Consider the following 22,398-nt stretch of genomic DNA (forward strand, 5'->3'; position numbering starts at 1 on the left):
ATCAGTAAAGACAGTGCATCCATCAGCGTGACCCAGGATTCAATCTGTGTCTAGTTAAATGTCCTTGAGCTTCTGATGGTGGATTAGATAGCATGTTTACCCTCTGGATAACAATGCCACACTCTCTGAAAGGCAACCCCTGTTCAAAGACACCGGCCACAGTTCAAAAGTTTGCCCTAATATGCACATCAAGTAAAATAATTATCTTTTTTTTTTACACACAACTCAGAGAATGCACTATGTTGTACTTTTTCTTTGAGCCGGCATAATCTATCTTTCTCTGGTGATGTGAAGGGTACGTAAAACGGACAAAAATCCAGACACCTTGACTACGCAACGGGCCTTTTTTTATTCAAATGATGCAATGCCATGCAAATTATTGTTAGCGTATTCAGAGCAAATGCCAGAGGCCAGCAGGGCTCCCCTCATGAACACACAGACAAATAGCCGCAGCACAATAAGCACCTTGAGGGATCGCCTGTGTAATGTTTGATTCTAATTGGGCCCATTGAGGAGTATGAACGAGCACGCACAGACCCACACAAAGAGGCATTTTAATCATGCTGGCCAGTGTTCAGCAGCCTACAGGATCAACAAAAGATAAGGCCAGGATTCATTTATTGAAAAAAAAAAACCCGTATTCAAAATGTGTGAAGCAAATATCTCTGTGTCATTGATGTCAGGTGCAAGGGTGTGTGCCTGGATTTCAAAGCACTCTTCTTCTTAACAAAAGGTTCACAAAGGTAAGATGCAAGAAAATAATTAATTTCATTTTGGGAGATATCACATCAAGCTGTTTCTCCATAAAAGCCCTCCAAGGTGCGATGTGAAAAAAGAGGCAACAGATTTGATAAAATATGAAGTAATTTGTCTTAGAGATGCACCGATCCAGCTTTTTTGCTACCGATACCGATACTAGGGTTTGAGTATCTGCCGATATCTGATATTTACCGATACCAAGAGACTTTCTTAAGAGTGTCTCTCTCTGAGTAAAAAATGTAATTGACTCTTTTCTCCATTTTTAGACCAATAAAGTCATATAGTATTGTCATGAAGATACAGATCAATTATTAATTATATCTATTGATAAACTCTTGGATTAACATTTAACAAGGATCACTGGACTTTTCTACACTAAATATACTTGAGTATGTGACAGGCTTTAGTTTACATTAATATAAACAACTCACATGAAGTGACCTGATCATTACAAATATGTTTGATACAAACACTTGGCTTCAGTAGTGGCTGATTTTGTTTCATTAGGCTACTTTATGTATTTCTATCATAGTTTCTGACCCAGCCAATTAGCTTTTGTTAGCATTAGCATGCTCCTGCTAGCTTTAGCATACTGATAAAAAATACATTTGTGGAGGTTAAAACTTACTCAGCGACTGAATTCTCCAGGTTCTGAGCTTCAGCTTCACTTATATTTAGGTGGTAAAAATTCTGTTTTTTAAGGGGGGTTGAGAGTCAAAACTGGTCTCTGTTCAGTATCGGATATTTGTAGCCAATACCCAATATTGTATTATTTCCATTATCGGCTCCGATATCCGACACCAGTATCAGATCGGTGCATTACTTTTTTCTATGGGCTGTAAGAAACTTGCTTTTAGCAGTTAGTAAAGTTTAATCGTTGCATATTTGGTGTTATACTAACTATGCAGAATTGCAGCAAATATTGGTTGCTGAACACAAAATCTTTCTTTCGTCGTAAGACAGTTTCTAAAAGGCCAATTAGCCTACTGGTTTTAAGGGGTTATTTATAGCATTTATTATACCAACAAACTTTAGCATACAAGCAACTTTGCTATCTCTGATCTTTAGTTGAGCACTGAAAAGATAACCACAGTACTGTCAGCTGACTAATCACAGGTGGTACCCGGACATGGCCTGGTGATATTCACACTGACTGAACTAGGTTTCTCTTTATGTATTACCTGCTCAGAAAAGCCTAATTGCCAAAGCGAGCATCTAATTGAGACGCACTGCAGCTGCAGCGCAGTGCAGGGAGTGGGGTATTGGGAAGGCTCTGACCTCAATAAAACATGATGCTAGCCCATTTGATAGTTTTGGGCTTTTTAATGGTAATTTGTGTCCCACTTGAAGGTTTTACAGGTACACTAACTGATCCGAAAATAACATCTGCATCCGTTTCATTACAGAGGTGCAGAGTGCGCACAAGTTTGGCCCAGTTCTGCCACGTCGTCCCCAAAGACTACACAAACAAGATAACAAGAGGCATATCACGGGCCACATCCAACTCATTTGTCCTCAATACACTGACAAACGCTGCACTATGCAGGTAAATTCAGTCCATATGGTAAGTGACACTATATTTAACTCAAACACGGTGGTGCTCTCAAGTTCTACATGTGAAAAGCACAAGAAAATCTATCACTGTCGTTTTATACAACAAGCCTTTATAATTATTAGTGGATATAGCTGTGGTTATACCCAGGTGCAGCAACTGCACAGGAAGCATTTTAAGGATGAAGAGACTGGATTCACATTACGTCATTATTTTACATGTCCCCTAATACGTTGAGTCAACTTTTAAGAGCTTCATACATCGTCACCAGATATATATTTTAGTATAAAATAGTATTTATTACTACAATAGTATATTATACTACCATATTACTCTATTATAGTATCGTATAGTATTATAGTAGTAAATCATAAAGCATTTTAACCTCTTAAAAAATCTAAAACCATATTTAAAATATGCTTCAAAAAAGTGACGACAACACAAGGATTAATCTTAGTTTTGTAGGTCCTAGCCTTCGAATGAGGCGTTTCTCTGGCCTCTATAGGCTGTTAGCTGCAGTCGGGAAGAAAAGGTGACAGTTTTATTTAAATGTCTTCAGTAGAAGTAACTGTGAAAAAATTAACCTTCATTGATAGTTAAAATCTGGTGCACAAACATCTCTAGATGCTGGTAGTATCTGAATACCCGGCACTTGGAAATGTTTCAAAGAGAAACGTTTCCTTTCATGTGCACCCCGAGCTTGAATGACACACTTTGATTGTAGCTCAGAAATCATTTTAAGTGAAACAGCTGTCGTCCGAAGGCAGGGATCTCGCCTTTGTAATTCCCTGTAAATCGGGTTTTGTCGGCTTGCTTGACCATGTGAGCCATACCATCGAGACTCGGGACTGACCTCCTCCATGCATGTACCGATGTTATCTCCCAAACAGCATGCAATCCACAACCCATTCAAAGCTTGACTGGCATGTCAATATACTGTGTGATGTGATCAGCATAATCCCAGTGCCATGATCAGATGGGGCCTGTGAAACGCTCTTATGGCTCCGCATTGGCTGCCTTTTGTTTTACTGCTAATGAAGCTAAACGCAGCTCACTGCACCATGAATTGTGAAACATGTTAAGCTTCAGAAAATCCCTATCCAATGCAGTGTTCTTCATACACAGACTTCTAACCAGTGAATGTTTGCAAATGTATAAGAAACACAAAATATGTCAGTGTAGTAGAATACAGATACATAATTTGTTTCTGATTTAAGCTAACATTTGATACACATTTTTATAGTTTAGTTGAACAAACAATCCACTGGTGCATCATGGTAGCCTTGCCAGCTGATCCTATTCTTTAAAAGCAGGAGTGGCTCGACTGGCTGCTGGCTTGCATCATGGTGCTTTAATTTAGATGCCCACTTCATCATTTTGACAAAAATACATTTAATCAAAGAGTCAACTGAATCAATAAGCGTGGCCTTTTAATCATAGTAATAGAATTGTGCAAAAAACATATTAGAAATAAAATTGTAAACATGAATGAAAAGGTCAAAGAAGGCAGAGTGAGTGTCCACATATAACGTTAAGAACAAAGGCTCCAGCTGCATTATCCTCCCTGTCTTTGTGAAAGATGATTACCTTAATGCGAGCTGAAGTGAAATCATTCCACAGTCTAATGTATTAATCTGGGTGTGTAATAACTTTAGTGTAATGACTTTGACCAGACTGCCTTTATGTATCTAAATCACATGACCAAGGGCATTCAGCCTCATTTCAGATAAGGCAAGCTCTGGGTGTGGGTCCACTGAATTTATCTTATGCAGTTCTTTCCTAAATCAACCCCATGTCAACTCCAATTTACAACGCAAACCGGGGAATGAGAGGCGCGTTGCAAATTGTTAATGTATGTTTTGAAGTTAGAGAATTTGAAGGCAGGAAGCATCCAACAACAGCACCACATGCAGGATGTGATATGTCTGTTTCTCGGGCGCTGGTGCAAGCAGATCAAAGAGATGTTTTGTCTAACACTGGATGTTCACCTTTAAAACTTATCTTTAGCCTGCGCTTGTTTTGTGTACAAAAAACGTGTTTATTGTCGTCTCTTTTATTTCTCTCTGTGCACCACAACTGAAGTTGTAAAGGATTGATAAATGAATTCAATAATAAAATGACCAGTATGTTGTAATTATAAATGGTTGGGTAATGGTACGTTTTAAAGCAGTACTAAGTACCTCATGCCCCTAGAGGCCATAAGCACCACTGCAGGTGTCGTAGCATGTTGCATTTTTTTTTTTACTTATTAATTGTCCGTGAGAGTAAATACTACACTGACAGAGAGAGGGGGATATTGTACATCCAATTACACAATGGAGATACTTTTTTTTCACTCAAACTTGGCTGTAAATACTAGCCCGCAATTAGCTTTGCCCGATAGCCTGTTAGCCTCTTCTTTGTGATTCCATTAGTGTGTATTGGTGCTCCGACCCTGTGGCAGTCAAGTTGCAAGCAAGGTTTTCTGGCCAGAGACACTAGGGGGAGATGAAAGACCCCCCAGTCATCCCATTAACACTTGTATTACCCCCAGAGGGACTACGAAACGGATTTATTAAGGTAAACAAGTTACATAGTATTGCTTTAAAATCTAATATAGAATGTACTGATTAGTTAAATGAACACTAAAGCCTTTGCATGATATAAAAGCTGTTTTTGGTAATTGTGACAATTATCCAATCAGAAAGCAGAGCAAGCCCCACCATGGATTACCAAATCCTATGGCTAAAACCAGTTTTCAATACTCTCTCTCACAACCAAATTCCCAACAGCTGTTCATAATCAATTCCAAATCGGTGCTAGTGCAGGCGTCCAGTAGTTAAAGCTCTGATTGAACTCAATATTCTGAGCTTGTATGACGTGTCCTCATTTTCAGCTTAAAGCAGCATTATGCAACTTTTTATGTGGAATTTTTTTTTAAATGTTAGTGTGTGTGTGACCCTTTTGGTGACCCAGTGGCTGTATACGTGGTCAGCATGGCGCCTTTACTTTCCATCGCAGTGGTCTCTATGAAGCTCCAGGACCAATTGTTCGGAAGGTTTTCACTGCTGACAGACCCTCCAATCAGAAAACCTACAAAACAACTGATCCTGGAGCGTCCTAGGAACCACAGTGATGGAAAGTAAAGGCGCAATGCTGACCACTCATACAGCCGCTGGGTCACCACAAGGTCAAATACACACAAATATCATTTTTTTCCCTCAGAAAAAGTTGCATAATGCACCTTTAAGATTCACTCTTGTAGTACTCTCTGAGCACATAAAATCACTGTCTTTAACAAAAAGCGCTATATAAACCAATAAATAATTTCCAATACATCTCAAAAGTCCATAATAAATAAAGAATGTTTATTTAATCGGTACATATGTAAATGCATCAAACAATATTACATAGACATGTACATCTCCAATAGGTGTTCAGAAATGACACAATGGTGACATTGTTGTTCATATTTTATTACTATTATGTATGACATCTATCCTGAGCTTTTCAGTCAACTGAAATCTTATACATTTAACACAGAGTCAGACGGTGGAGTCAAATAAATAGATGTACGGATCTCTTCTGTAGGCTTTTGCAGTGTGTTCATCATGTTTCAGACCGATTTAAAAATGCACATAAAAATAGGACCCTAAGTCGTAGCTTTGAGGGCTTACTTCATGTTTGAAATGATTTGTCATAATACATTTTTTAATTCACGCACCATGCAAGTTCTTTTACATTTTTACAGGATGTCTCTTATAGCGTTTTCGACAAGGTGGGTTCGATGTTGCTGTCCGTAAAAGCAAAATATGTCGGGGGGGGGGGGAAACTGTGAGTGACTTCCCTATAGGGGACGTTTCATGAACGGGACATCTATGCTCATCAAGTCAGACAGAATTCACATCTTTGATAAAAAGTGACACTGTACAATAGGTTTCAATGGCAACAACCACATCGAGAAGTCCCCCAGCCCATAGACACACATATAGCCCACCCCACCCCATGTATACTTTACACGAGTCCAAACGGGATGGTGAATCTTAGTAATAAAAAGACTTTACCGTTGTAGTGGACATTAAGGGAGAAAAGGTGAAACTATTGAGAGGTGGGTTGAAACCATTGTACAAAAAGAACTAACAGCGACCCACCAAAACACATTATTCTTGAAAAGTCCCTTGGAAATTTATTGATTTGTACAGGTTGCGCAGTCTACTTTTGAAAACGCCGGGAGTGAACAAACCCGTCATGTCATGTCATGGGGGCCGAAGGGGGGGGGTAGAACGGTGGAGAAATAAAAAGTCGAAAATCATTTCACTCCTCTTCTGCACATCCCAGAATCTCGGCGCGCAAAGTGATCCGTCCGTACCACGACCAGGGCAGGATCCGGATGAACCGCGCGTTGATGGGAGGGTCTATCACGTTCTTTCTGTGCGTGTCGTTGTCAAAGTTGCCCTGAAATACCTGGGAAAAAAAGAATAATGGAAAACGTGTGTTATTCTTAGCTGCCTGTGTTATTTCCGTCATATTACTATAATGCTGTGAAGAAAAGTGTCTTAACAAACATTTAAGTTACAAGTTATAAAGTCATGCTTCTGGCAACGAATACAAAATCTAAAATGATGTTGTTCTTTTTGCTTAAAGTATCATAAACACCTAAAACTGATACTGAGTAAAAAAGATTAGAAACAACAATGTGTTAGCCTCTTAAAGCAGTACTAAGTAACTCTTGCCCCTAGAGGCCATAAGCGCAACTGCAAGTGTCGTAGAAAGTTGTGATTTTTGTAGTTTATTAATTGTCCGTGAGAGTATATATATATATAAATACTACACTGACAGAAAAGGCGACGGGAGAGAGGGATATTGTACATCCAATTACACAATGGAAATATTTTTTTTCACTCAAACTTGGCTGTAAATACTGTTTAAAGTGGTGCTAGCCCGCAGTTAGCTTTGCCCACTAGCCTGTTGCCCACTAGCCTGTTGCAACTGTTGTTTTCTAACCAGAGACGCCAGGGTGAGATGAAAGACCCCCCAATCATCCCATTAACACTTGTATTAGGAAAGGAAAGGATTTATTAAGGTAAACAAGTTACTTAGTAATGCTGCCGCCACCTACCAAAACCAAGCACATTTTCTCCAATTCGGCGTGACCTAAATCTAAAAGCTTCTTGAAAAAAGTGTCTAAATAGCGACGAAAATGAGACATAAACGAGGATGAAAATACAACAAAAAAGCCGTAAAAGTGCAATGGAAAAAATTACAAAAAATTTACAAAAAAGTGGCAAAAATGAGAAAAAGAGAGTGAAGAATAAGTGACAACAATGCTACGAAAACGTAACCTGGCTAACGCCATGCTGCTGTGTGCGCTCGAATTATTTCGAACTGCACAACAGCCTGGGGACCATGGCTGAAATTTTTGCATGAATTTGGGCTTTCAAATGAGGCATTACACTGGCCTATAGGCTCCTGTTGAGAAGCTTTTAGATTTCGATTTAGGCAGGAGAAACGAAACTAAAAAAAAGTATTGAAATTAAGATTGACAGTGCCCTCCTGAACTCACAAGACATGAGCAACACAAACAAGTTCATTAAAAGTCCATGTTCTATTAAAAAACAAACTCTCCCAAATCTTTTTTTTATTTTGGAGTTGGGACAGCGTAATAAATACAGTAGCTCTTGCCAAGTCTCGAAACCCGACTCCTGCAGAATTCCCTTACAGCAGCTGAAATCATTGAGCTCAACACTTAAACAAACACACAATCTGAAAACCTCCAGACACCCACACGCTCAGGCTGTGGGCTGGAAAAGTCTCCAAACTGCACCAACCAAAACGACGAGCAATTCTGTGTGACCGCTACCTCACAAAGCTTGAAAAAGGGTGAGTCAAGCGTCGCCGCAAAATCCACTCCGGTAAAGCTTTCACACTCGCACCACCTGTTGAAAACTATCGGGATGTTGTTCGAGTCACATCTGGAGGTTTCAACTAGACAATTAGTGACAGACATCTGCTGCTGTTTGCATATGAACACACATGAAGAGAGAGAATTTTTCCGGTAAAGACGATGATGTTGATATTTAGGGAACCGTTTTAGTGGGTCACGGGGAGGTGCGACAAAGGATAGACAAGGGGTTAATGAAATACAGATGAGTTTTAATCATCAAGTCGGGATGGCTGCTCTTCAGTTGATTTATTAAAAGCGGTGTTTGTGTGAGTAAAGAGTGTGCCTAGTGAAATGAAGTGCACTGGAAGCATTAGAAGGAAATGTATCTATGGGGACAGCTTCATCCAAGGATATCATGGTTTTAATTAAACATGCATGATTATAGCTGTGTAATTTCAATGTAATTGGATTCACTGTGGTGTGGAATGGAGAGACTGCGCACTAAGAGCAACAATGCGTTCCAACTGTTTATTAGTTAAATGGTGGGAAAGATAAAGTTCAAAACGATTGCTTGCTAATTATGATGAATTTATGGTCATAATTGAAGTGGTGTGAAGAGAAAGACACTAAGGTGGATTGATGAAAATTTGTTTTGTTTTTTTCAGTTAATTAGTATTTTTTTTTTGCAACAACCTGAAATCTGATATGATATTTTCTGCTTCATATTATTCCACCACGATTTCCAAATATTATTTTCCTCATTCCACCCGGTACATACACCCTTTGTACAGTACGTTTTCAGGCCCACATAGTAGACACATAGTTTAATTTAGTGCAAACCAGAGTGTATCTTCAGAAAAGTCAAATGCACTAAATGCAAAGAGTCAACAAACCGGCGTTTCTAAAACAAAATAGACCTCAGGAAGAAAACAACAAAACAAAAACAAAAGTGTAATGAAGTAAAACACAACCAAGTACATTCAGGTCTCTTCACAGGCTCCCGTCTATTTCTGCATGAACTCTTCATCACCTACAGCCCTTAATAACAACCCTGTGCTTATGCCTGACTGACCAACCTCAGCTTTGACTATAACTCCTCATAATCACCTGAAGACCTGGGAATGACGGTCCGTGTACTTTTGCGTTCACTGTATATATATTTTTTAAATTTTACTAGTAAAATCCTTGCCAAATCAAGGATTGCGTTTTAAGATATTCTGTACTTATTGAAAAAGATAAAATAAAATACTATTTAGGCTTTGTTTTTGTCATTCATCTGTATCAGACATTATTTGATAATCAACACATCCATCCTTGCTTTGATTACATTGAATCCTTTTTTGCGTCAACTCAAATACTCAGAAGTGGAACTTGCACGTTTAGGAAAATAGCACAAATTAAAGTAGATCTCAGTCTCTTGGCTACAAAATAAACTCCAAACGCTATTGACCAGTGATGAGCATCCTGCTTTAGCTCTGCTCCTGTTCACAAACACTTCACTGACTCTGTGCGCTCTGGCGACATGCCGTTAATGCACGATTATTCTATGAGAGCATCTGCCTGTGCAGCCTAGCCAAAAGCACACAGCACGTCCTGCGGACACAGGCACGCCGCAGTGAAGGACAATACCACACGGGCCTAAACAGATGTGTAAAGATGGTTAAGGTACAAGTGCCTGCTAAATGCCTGTAAATTACTGGTAAACAATGGTAGCACTGAAAATGCCTGTTGGAAGGAGACCGTGACCAGGTGCTTATGCATTTATACAAGGTGCAAATAAGTTTATAACTATAGAACAGTCAATTATTGTTATTAAAATGCATGTGAGATCAGGCAGATTGAAGCGCTCTCCATGGAGTGCGTCAGGGGAGTGTCCTGGCGTTTGAGACTGCTCTGAAAGTGCCAGCTGGAGTTTCCCTGTGCCAGTCAGCGCTGGGTTCCGCTGTAAGTGGATTCTGGCTGATTTTGGTAAATTTAGTGCGTGTATCACTTAAACAGTAGTATTTAACTGGTGACAGAAATAAAGCATGTTTCTAGCACAATGTGGGCTACTAAAGACGCGAATGGTCCAGCCTCCAGTTACGCATTGCACGGTAGCATCATGGAAGAGAGAGCTTCGAGAAAAACTCGATTCTCTATACAAATCTAGAATATGAGGAGTCTAAGTACATGAGCTGCACCTGTTTCTACAGGATGTGCCATACACATCTGGATAGAGCGCACAGATCCTCTCTGAGGACACACAGAGAGGATCTATGCGCTCCCGATCACAAGTGTTTGTGATCGGGAGCAGAGTTAAAGCTAGATGCTGAGCGCTAGTCAATAGCGTTTGGAGTTTGAGCCAAAAGACTCAGTTCTACAGAAGGTTTAGTTGTGCAAAATAATTTTCCTACACAAGCAAGTTCCTCTTCTGGTTATTCAAGATGACGCAGAAAAGGATTCAACGTAATCAATAAAAGGTTAATTATTGTATTTTCTTATATGGCATTGGAGTTGAATATCAAAGATATGTCTGATACCGACAAATGAAAAAACACAACAAAACAACAAGAAAATCTTAGATCTGAACCCTAGATCTGAACTTCAAAAAACAGATCAAAACTGGTCAACAATGATTCTAGTCTGTTTCTTCTTAGTCTTCTTATTAGAGCATGCTCTGAGATCAAGATTCACAAAGGCAAACCCATTTCTGTTCATTCTTCTTAACTCTCAGAATAACTCTCAAAGATGACATTACACAACATAAGAATCAGGAGAAACTGACCCTTTGAGTCCATCATCAAAAAAATTGTTTAACCACCAAAAACTCAACATTTGAGATACAACTGAAATAGAACTGTAAAACTAGCACATGGATTCCAAGGACCATGTTTGTAGAGGTCTAAACTACACAATGAGATCCCATGTACTTTAAAAAATAATAGCTGTCTTTGCCATTTGTTAATTGCAACTGCACTTTGTGATTTCAATCTGATTGTGATTCACTGTGCCTTCATTTCTAGAAACCATACATCCAACCGCCACTGACCTGGTGTTCACTTGACATGTGGTCTTCATGATGTGCTATTTGTTGTACAGAGTCTCAGTCAGTCATTCATTCACTGCTTTATGTCATTTGTGCGACGCAGAGTCAGCTGAAAGGCTTTGAAATGGCCAATTACAACAGGACGCACCAATTTCCCTGTTTACTTTACATAAATAAAGCAGACTACCTTTCCCTTACCTCTCTGAGAACCCTCCCTCTCAGGTCTGTTTGTAGCATTGAGCAGAGGCAGTATCGCATGTTATTTCTACACCTGTATATCATCCCCATTCCCACTCTGTTTTCAGTGTCCTGCCTTCAACTGCTCACACTGTCCTGACACAAGGCGCCGTAGCGATAGCACCGAAAGGCCACGGGAAGGCACAGAATGAAAGGAGGGACAGGAGGGCAGTAAAATCTGATTGAAATATGACAAGAATCTGTGTTGAGGGTGTCTGGGGCCCGTACCGTGTCAGAGGAAATGTCCTTAAAATAAACAGTCTGGAACAGGATATGGGGAGAAACATAATAAAAGGAGCAATAATATTAGGACGGGAAGACAGATAAGGCGTCAGGAAGGTGATAAAAATGTGCTCAAAATAAACTGCAAAAAAGCCTATATAAGCCTCTTTGTACGCTGGAAGACACAGGTTTGAAAAGTTTTCACTGTTTTTGCAGCCCCCTGATGGTTCGTCTTTTTACATTATTTTTTTTGCAAATACACCAGGTCTTCGGCTTTTGTTTGCTGAGGTTGAGTCTTGCATTTATGTTCTAAATTTTTCATCTGTGACCTTCTTCTGTCCTCCAGAGCTCTCGGAGCAACATGCTGGCCTCTCCAAAAAGCCTGTCTCATTGTTATTTGCAGAAAAAGAGCAGCATTGTTATTCAAGGATGATCAAAACCTATTATTTTCATATATATAAATAGATCTATTAAATCCACTCATAATGGATTTTGTTGAAGCATGCTTTGCAACATGAACATTTATATGTCAGTGAGTGGGACCAGAGGAAATGAAATATAGAGATGGTACACTTAGCCCTGAGAGTGCAGTATATAAGATGCACGTAGTAGTTTTGTCTTATCTTATCTTTGATGTTATTTACTCACTTATTTATTAATTTGGATGTATTTGAAAGCAATGTAGTTCTTATTCCTTACCTTTTTTCAATGTAAAATGTTGGATCTAGACAGTTGAATATTACTCCATGAAGTATTCACACCACCATTTATTTCATTCACACAATCCTCAAAATTGCTTCTTATTTAAGATTTTTTTGAGTACTATTTAAAAAGTACTAATATACGTAATTGCCAGTTTATTTCTCTTACAACAACAGCTATAAAAAATATATTCAATGACTCAATCAGAATGGGGGATAAGACGCAACTCTGACTTAGGAAAGTATATAGCACATGTGAAAATTCAGTTTCTTTCTCCATTGGGCCTTGGTCCAGTATTGATTAGTTCTGCTCTTGAGTCGCTGCTTTGGTGGGGAGGTGCTGTGTGCCCGCTGACTGCACTGAGCTCACTCCATTATTTAAAGGTGCACAGCGGGTCAGGGGAGCGGCCCGGTCACATCTCTGCCCCGTGGCCTCAGGCTGCAGAGGCGGGACACGATCACAGCACAAAAACACTTATGGAAAAGGTCAAGAGAGACATTCGGACAAAGGAAAGGCTCAATCAGGCTCGAGAGCGTTTCCGAGTGGCCAGGCGCTCCATTCAAGACTCATTATTTTTGAAGAGCGTAATGGTTGTAGTAAAGACGTGCGTGTGTGTGTGTGTGTGTGTGGAACTGTTTTGTGCCTTGAACAGAATAAAACGTTGTTGGATACCGTAATCGGATGATTCACCAGGCTAAGACAAATGCTATGTTCTGAAGTAGTCTTATTGTCCAACCTGTAATAATATTAGACTCTTCCACTGCAATAGAGTTTTCTAATCACATATGCAACGACCTCGCTCGCTGTCCAAATTTGCTTTAAATACAAACCCCTCCTTATGGCTGAAGAAGCCGTTCCCTCCTTCACCCCAACCAAGCTCCTGACCTTGGAAAACTGTCTGGATCTCGCTCCCTCAACCAATCAGACAACTGTGAGCTTCAATTCACAGCTCAAAGTTTGTCATCGGTAAAGTCAGTCAGGTGAATACATAGTTTGAATGTCCTTGTGATGCAGAAGAAATGCATGTGTAATTTACTCCAACACTGTACATGGAATGAAATGGAAGTATAGCGCATCACACCGCTTTAGGGGATTTGTACTTCATTCATTCATTCATTGTAACTGCAGTTCCACATAGAGAATATGCAAACTCCTCCACACAGACAGGCCCTGCCCGCGGGGATCGAACCCGGGACCTTCTTGCGGTGAAGCACGAGCGCCCCCGTGCCGCCCCACTACATGTGCATTCACAAACCCAGTCAACAGAAAAGATCTTGTAGCCTGAAAACAAAATGGTCTTTGGGTTTGATCTGGTCTTACCTCCTGACATAGAAGACCATAGAAGGTCCCAGAAGCTAAATAACCTCCTGATGGTCCTGTGGTGACACGGTTACACATAAATCAATAACTTTTTGTGCTTGATTGCTCTCATAGACTCGCTGTGTAAATAATGACACTTACAGAGATTAGCTTATGTCAGAGCTAAGTGCCCCAAGTGTCAAATAAGGCTGTTTGAGAAGTCACTTAAACAGACTGGGAGTTGAACGGGCTGCGTCCTTTAATTATGTGGAAACTATAGCTAATGAAATCAGGTGTTTTATTAAATTGCCCATGTCTCTAGGCTGGATATGACCTATTGATGATTCCCATGTAAAAGGAAGCTTTGTTATATTCTCTTCCCTTATTTGCCCGGGATTGGCCCAATGCTGTCAATTATAACATTATTACAACATGTTTTTCCCCCCTAACTTCTAAAAGTATAGATTTTTGTAGCAGACTCCAGTGAGCAGAGTCTGACACCATCGGTATTCTGACGGGCCATCCTCTCTCAATCTCTATCTAACTGCCTGCAGCCTCTGCCACACAGGAGCTGCAGGAGAGGAGCTGAGAAGAATACTTACAAGCCTAAACCACAGTGTGCTTCCCTGCGCCTCGCTCTCTGTAACTCAGTATATCCTCGCCGACTCAGGCATTGTCGTGTGGCAGGAGTAGCCTTGGGAGCCCAGAAGCCAAAAGTGTCCTCTAGCATTAATGGCGGCTGTGGCTGACTGAAGGAGGAAAACACCTTGAAGAATCGCACTTCAGAACAGCGCCGGGGGGGATGTCTAGGGACAAACTGATTGACATTCTCTGAAGCCCACACAAAACATGGCTGCCCTCTAGTAAACCAACATCTCAGGACTGTTTAGTAACAAGGCAGCACAGTCTGCATGGAATTAATGTGGATAGCTCCCTGAACAGACTAAGAGGCGTCCACAGGCTTATTAACTGTGTATGCGTATTATTGAGTGACTTTTCATATATAAATACATCCTGTGACAAGCAAAATGTTCCTGTTAAAACATTTAGGGCCCGATCGTCTGACTGGTGCAACAACAGCGTTGGTCCAGGCAAGCCCGATATCTGGCGCGCACATACCCGCTGCGTCAGTGGCCTGAGGGCATCGCTTAGAAAAAAAAAGAAGCTGACTGAGGCGTGATATGCTGCAAGAGCACATGGGTGTCTATTCAGCCCACGACCGGCCCACTTACTGCATCAAGTATGAAGCAGAAGATTTCACAGAGCGCCCAGTCAGTGCCAAAGTCTAGTCTACAGCCTGCGTTTAGAAACAAAAGATCGGGCCCTTTATTCTCCAAATGCATAAAAAAACATAAAAAGCAAAAGCATAATCTGCATGCCAATGTAGATACATTTAATTTTTTGCTGAGAATTCCAGATTCAATGCAAATTTCCAACGTCAAATGTCTAAAATTCAGCTGGCTTAGGCTGTGTAACTCCTTTCCCTCCACTTCACACGATCTGAAGTGATGTCTGCCAGGCCTCCTGAGCCCATGCAGTCAGTGGTGTTGATATTACTTGAGTGAAAATCATGCTGAGCATTCACTGGCCTGTATCCAAAGATCATCATGGGTGTTGAAATTATAAACCTTTCAACCAAGGAATGAAACTGCTGAAATGGAAAGACACTTCCAAGCCGAGCTGCTCTGCTGTGCACACAGGGCGTAATAATCATGTGGCTATTGGAAAGTGTTACTCACCTTAATGACATGTTGTCAATTTCATTTACCTCTTGCACAGCAGGCTTAACTAAATAGATCTACTACAGTTAATGGTGGATAAAGTCATGGCTTATTTTGAGCAGAGGAAGTGGCTGTATTTGGAGATTTAGATAAAATATGAATACAATTTTATATGATGATTTTTTTAATAAATAATATTTGATTAGCCCATTTAGTCAAACTATACAAAAACAACACAGGTACTGTATTAACATTCTATCAACTACTCAACTCAGCTTTGTTTACAGCACAGTAGGCTGCATATAATTTTCATTGTTTTTTGTTTGTGTGTTATGTTACAGTATGTTATGCTGAATAAATGTTCTTTTTAGTTTTAGCTGACTTGCCTTGTGTTGTAGGTAAGTGCGTGTGGCAAAAGGAATCCGAGGCACTCTGATGCAGTTGGTCTTCTTCAGAGCGTCAGACCAGTCTAATGGTCGAAGCGCATTAACGCGTCGTGTTTCTAATAAAAGACTTTACTGTAGCTGCATCAGAGCCTCAGATTCCTTTTGCCACATGCACTCACCTACAATCCAAGGCAAGTCTGCTATAACTCCATGTTCCACTTCATCCTGGAAGAGCACCTGATTTTTAAAGATTTTGAAACATTTTAGAACATTTGCTGAGACCCAATGCAGCACTCCCGACCCATCCTCCTCTTACAAGTAAACTGTTCTTTTTACTCTGATGTATGGAAGTTACTTTATTTGTGTGAATGATAATGGTTACAATTTCCTTGGCAGTGTGAGTGCAATGTGTGAAACCTTGGAGGCTACACTTACCCTCAAATCCTATTTCTTTGTTGTTGTTGTTTTTTTTTTTCAGTTTTATACACAATTGTATTCTATTAGCTAGACAAAAAAAGTGACAGCAACCATTGTCAGACTGAAAGGTTGATATGAGTGACATTTCAATGGTCCTCTGCTATAGTGACAAAACATCTAAACATTTAGACTTGCAATGCTTGCACAATGACAAAGGGACAAAGCCTTTTGGGGGCACTGACTGTTTAGTTTTGACACATGAGTGAACTGTTTTGGGAGAGGTATGAGCTTCTTCAGGTGAACCATGGTGTTTGTGCCGAACCATCCACGTTATTTTGAGTGTTGAGAACGTCCGGTCTGTTTAAGAAATGAGCCAATGCAATTGAGAAGGATCTTTGCCATTTTGGGGGCACTGAGAAGGCCATTTAGTTTTGAAGCATGAGTGAACTGTTTTGGGAGAGATATGAGCTTTTGCACGTGAGCTATTGTGTTGTGCTGAACTGTAAGACTGTTTTGCCAAATGATCTTAGAGTTTTAAGAATGTAATTTCTGTTTCAAGAAATGAGCCAAACCAATGGAGAAAAACTGTAACTAATCACAGCCAAGACTCAAAGCATAACTAAAAAGCAACTTACATATTATTATATATATTTTTTTTAAATATTATGCATGTTTGTAAGTTGAGCCCAAATGTATCAGTCCAAATGCATTGACCTGTCATCATGGATTTTCGTGAGATTAAAATTTCGATCTTGTGACAATCCAATTTGCAGTGCAAGGTCGGCATTGTGGCCAGTCACCGGCTTATTCTCATCTTTGGAACACCATCGCTTTTGATGATTTTTTTTTTTTTTTTTTAAATAATACGATTTCATTGTGTTACAATGTTGTAGTACAAGCATCATGTTTACTGACTCGCGTGCTTCTTTTTGCCACAGGAAATGTATATTTGTATAACAACTGCATAATTATGCCAAAAGTACCTCCACACCTCACCTGACCACAAACACAGAATGTGAAATCCTTATCTGTCAATAACAGAGTGAAGGTTTTTCCCTGCACTGTCACAAGTCAAACCCACAGGAGACAGCTGTGTCCAGGGCCATTGTCTGCTGCTCTGCTCATATCAGCATAGAGAGGCCAGTGTCTGTCAGGGCGGCCGACTGCGATGGACATTGGAATTCAGGTGAAGGTTTGTAAACAAGATTTTCAGTACGACATTGGGATGGCCTGCTGGTAGGTTGGCAGTGCATTTTTTTTATCTGATCCCAAAGCTAAGAGCAGCAATAGGACGGAACAGCCGGTAACTTTGGTCCTGATATAAGATGCAATGGGAAAGGACGGTGGGTGTTGACACGGAAGTCGTCTTCTTTTCTACGTGAACATTTCTGGTCTGGTGTTCAATTATGTCCTTTCTGTGCACTTCACTACTCTGTTTCTCGTGACTTCGGAGTGTGATATATAATTTAAACATGCAGTACTCGCAGCTCCAGCAGGCATGCTCTGCGGTCATACATATATGTGAAACGAAATTAAAATATCATGGAAAAAATCAGTTGATGTACACATATTCACTGAAATATTTTAAAAAATCATGATGGCCCACATGAAAATTTGATTGATGTAATTGTAATATTTTTTTGAATTTGCTTCATCTTTTCACATTTTGTCAACTGTTGGTACATACACAACAGGTCATGTTTTAAATATTTTTTGTTTAGAGTTGGTTTATTTCTAGTTTAGACCTTTTATATGCTACTTGTGCAGTCAACAATTATCATGAATAGTTTAAAATCCGTCTTCTAGTTGATCGATGTGTTATGTTGCAGCCCGAAAACACGCTTCAGTTCGCAGTAGATGATGATGCTGTGAGGATTTACCTTGTCTTTGCCTTGCTTCTCATCTTGATACACCCTCCACCTCTCTCCATCGTTGCTGTAGGCCACTTTGTACGATCCGACAAACTGGACGTGGCCGAAATCTTTAGCTCCCTGGGTGATTACCCCGGTGACCTTAGTCGGCACGAGCAAGTCCACCTGAGAAAGGAGAGAAAATGTCACAGGTGCTAAATGCCCGAAATGAGGTCAGCATTTACTCTTTTAATGTCATCATTAGATTTACAGTAGCAAGAAAGACAGTGGGTGCAAGAAGTCGGTTTCAATTATTCACAGAATATTGAACAACAAGGGGGGGGGGAAAACTCCATAAGTTCAGCTCAGCAAAACAGAAAGTGCTCTGTGCAGCAGCTTCGGAGACCTACATCGCTCCAGTTGGGTTAATTTTTAATAGCTTCTCATTTGTTGCGAACAATTTACAGTGCAGGGGTGGTAGCCAGCAAACACGTGCATACTCTGCTACTTTCATCGGCCCTTTCCCACCTCAATTATGCCTCATTATTTAGAACAAACACAACTGGGTTAAGCCTGGCCTCGTACACACACGCGCAAACACACACACACACACACACACACACACACACACACACACACACACACACACACACACACACACACACACACACACACTCTCACACCTTCGGTAAGCAGTAGCCCATTTTGCAAAGCTTCAAAGAGGAGAAATCGTACTTGTCTATGTCATGCAGGTCAAAACAACAAGCTATTTTGTGTGTGTTAATTACAAAACATCAAATGAATAATGCATACAAATCAACAGAACCTAAAGAGCAATGAGGAGGAAGGCGGTACCTGTTCTGATTGGTAATCAAGAGCAGCAGGAAAGACAGCTCAGTTTTGTAATTGTCAAATGCATGCTGTTTATTCATGCACATAATGAATTCATGTGTCTGCGAATGCTTCTGCATCAGCCCTGATCCACTGAGGGCGAACCTGCTTGTGTGGCTGGTTAGTCTGCACATTTCTCACCCAAAAATGACTTAGATCATTATATTCAACGTTTAGCTTGCAGTAAAAGGATGTCACGTTTTTGTGATGTTTTTTGGAAATGGGCACAATATAACAATACGATATAACTATTAACCTCTTCACCCAAATCTAAAAGCTCCTTGAAAAAAGTGTCAAAATAGCAACAAAAAGAAAACTAGCAAAGATGTTGTTAGCATATGGCCTCTCCCAGTATATTCCTATAGCTCCAAACGTGCTGAAGCTAAAAGCGACCACACTCTTCCACGGGGACGCACACAGACCAGACAGGTACGCGTCAACTCGTCTAAGTTCAGGTAATAACATATCTCAGAATGGAAAAATGGTGGCCTATTCCTTTAGGATTTGGGTAAAGCTGAACAGGAGAAAACGCACTTGGTGAAGCCGGTACCTACCACTGACATTATCCCATCAAACTAAATAACTACCAGATAACCTGTCATGTGCACTCCCCTAAACAAGATTTTCTACAGCGCTCAGTGGAGGCCGTAAAGTCAATCCAAATTGTGTAAAATGGTCATACAACGTCTTCACTCTTACTTTTTGCCCTAGTTTACATGCTTGCGGCAAACATAAAACTCAGCTGCGTATGTAAAAATCTGCGCCCTGTGACATTTTGCTGTCAGATGGTAGGCATAATGGCAAAATTTAGAAGCGCAGAAAGAGCAGGGGGAGCATCTACAAAGCATGCAGATGAATGTCTCCAGCTGAATATAACTAACAAGGTAGAGGCAGCCATACATCACATTAATTGGCCTGGTCATAGGCCAACAAATAGAGTGTCAAATGGTTATGAGATAAAACAAAAACCAGGGTAGAAGAAGGTAGCGAGAGTCTATTCCCTGTGCTGTGTGGCGTTTCAAACATGTGAGATACTGGTTGACTGACTCTCTGTGATCGCGACACTGCCCTGACACATGTGTCCTATCTATGCACCCCTGCTGAGCACATAAAAAGCACATCAAAAACACACCCTACCGTCTAAAGGCACGTTCACAGATAATCTAGACTTGAAATTAATCGAATTAAGTATAGCTTGGAGCTCTGACGTCGCAGGCTCAAAAGCTGACAATGTGCCGTACACCAAAACTAATTAATACCCCACAGTGTGCAATGCAGATGCTCCTGACACTACACTTTAGTTACTTTATTGTCTACTTCATATACTTGTCATTAACGACATAGATTTATGAAAGTGAGATAGATGAGCTTGCCTTGCCTTTGTAGAGCATGAATTTCTGAGTATGTCAAAAAAAGAAGTAAGTCTCTAGCAATTCCTGTGCAGAGTTATGGATTTGTTAAGAAATAGCCAGAATGCTTATTAATGCTTATGCTTAAATAAAAAAAAAAAGAAAGAATTCCACATGTGTCCAGCAGAGGGCACTGCCATAATAAGCGATCAGGATTTCAACAGCATATTATAGCCAAGTGGTCAGTCTGCCCCAGGGTGGCTGTGGCTACAATAGTAACTTACAGCCATCGAGTGTGGAGTCAATGAATAATGACTTTATGTAGCATATAAGTGTAAGCCGTTGTCATTTATTAGGCCACAGTCCTTCACAATATATGCGGCCCGCGAGCCGCCGTGGGGGCTTAATTTCTGCCCATGACCCAAAACGAGTTCGACACTCCTGATTTAGGAGCTTAGGCCACAAATCTGGACACAAAGAATTTCCAATTTTTTTTTTAATATTAAATTTTTAATAACTTGTTTACCTTAGCAAATCCTTTTTGTAGTCCCTCTAGGGGTAAAACAAGTCTATTAATGGGATGATTGGGGGGTCTTTCATCTCCCCCTGGTGTCTCTGTCCAGAAAACTAAAATTGCAACTTCCCTGTGAATCACGAAGAAGAAGCCAACAGGCTAACGGGCAAAGCTAACTGCGAGCTAGCGCCACTAGCAGTGTTTACATCCAAGTTTGAGTGAAAAAAAAAAGATCTTCATTGTGTCATTGAGTTGTGGCACAATGTATAATATCCCTCTCTCCCTTTGTCTTTTCTATCAGTGTAGTATTTACTCTCACGGACAGTTCATGAGTAAAAAAAAAAGCAACATGCTACGACACCTGCAGCGGCGCTTATGGCCTCTCGGGGCATGAGTTCTGCTTTACATAAAAAATCCAGACTTCTTGCTTTATACTTTCTGCTTTAAAAATAAGGCATGTACAGAAATATAAGAGTCCTGGCCCTCTGATGTATGTTGTCACAGCGGCACACATGGCCGCGCGGAGGAGCAGCGGCGAGGGCTGCTGAGGTTGATTTAAAGCCAATGACACCTTGCATTGTACACCTTTGATTATGCCCTGGTTGCACAACACTGAGGTAATCGCGCTGGAGCCAAGCAGTCAGGTCTGTCACCAAAACAAAGGCGTGCTTGAAGGGGAACCTGTAATTGCTGTCACAGGTAGCGGTCAAAAAATACGAGCGCTCGTGTCACCAGCGCCTCTCAGCACTTTGATGGCCCAAACTGAATTAGGAGAAGAGATAAGCTTGTTAAACTGAAGCCCTCCTCCCTTTCTCTGCTCTGTCCCGTCTGCTCCTGCCTCCATCAGGCCGTTATCTCTGCACCATCGAGCAGACTGACTAACTAAAGGCTTTGTGCTTATCGCAGAATTCTTATGGCACAGAAGCTACAAAGAAACGAAACATGTGACTGTTTGGATTTATTTTGAAACTTGTTTATTGTTGCAGACACTTGAGCTATACTGATTACCATCTATTCATAAAAGTTCTTAAAAGGGCTTTTAATCTTAGCAGCAAAGTTAGTTGACGTAGTTGTATGTGAAAAGATGCATCTAGTGGACTTATACAGCAGTAGTCGCAATAGAATTCTTCATCAACAAATGAAAAGGCACTTCTTGACACATATTAGGCAGTTGCTCTAGTCAAGTGGAATGAGTCGATGCCGATTGTATTGAGAATTATTCACCTGGGATGTCGTTTCTCCCACTGCTTTGACGGTCAGAAACAGTATTGTTTTCGATATATATAACAAAGCAATAAAAAAAGCATAACATTTTTATAGCGAAGAAGCTACAAAGAAATGAAACATGTGAGGATTCACTTTGAAATGTCTAACATTGGCACCTTTGTTGCAGTAGATCCACAGAGATTTAGAAGTCAAGTGACTTTTGTTGTTATGGTGGCCATTTTTAATACCGAAGTAGAATTATGCAGTACTGCAACATGTAACAATATCTCTAGTCAGGATGTAAAAGAAAGACAACTGATTGACAGTGGCATTTTAATGTACTCGTAATCACTGCTCAACAAAAACACAGTTAAAACACGGCCCCAGAGATGCACGTTTATGTGA

General features: G+C 40.4%; 1 protein-coding gene across 2 annotated transcripts in view; it reads right to left on the reverse strand.

The window, feature by feature from the left end:
* Positions 1 to 5,641: 5,641 nt before the first annotated feature.
* The window catches only part of edil3a (EGF-like repeats and discoidin I-like domains 3a), a 122,271-nt gene continuing 105,514 nt past the window's right edge, over positions 5,642 to 22,398 (reverse strand). For both annotated transcript variants that reach the window (XM_079577203.1, XM_079577202.1), the window contains exons 9-10: positions 18,064 to 18,219; positions 5,642 to 6,754 (exon numbers count right to left, since the gene is read on the reverse strand). In XM_079577203.1, the coding sequence (XP_079433329.1) occupies positions 6,605 to 6,754; positions 18,064 to 18,219 (306 nt within the window). In that variant the 3' untranslated portion in view covers positions 5,642 to 6,604. The remainder of the gene's footprint in view (positions 6,755 to 18,063; positions 18,220 to 22,398) is intronic.

Source organism: Gobius niger (genome assembly GCF_951799975.1).
Source record: "Gobius niger genome assembly, chromosome: 1".
NCBI classification, from domain to species: Eukaryota; Metazoa; Chordata; class Actinopteri; order Gobiiformes; family Gobiidae; genus Gobius; species Gobius niger.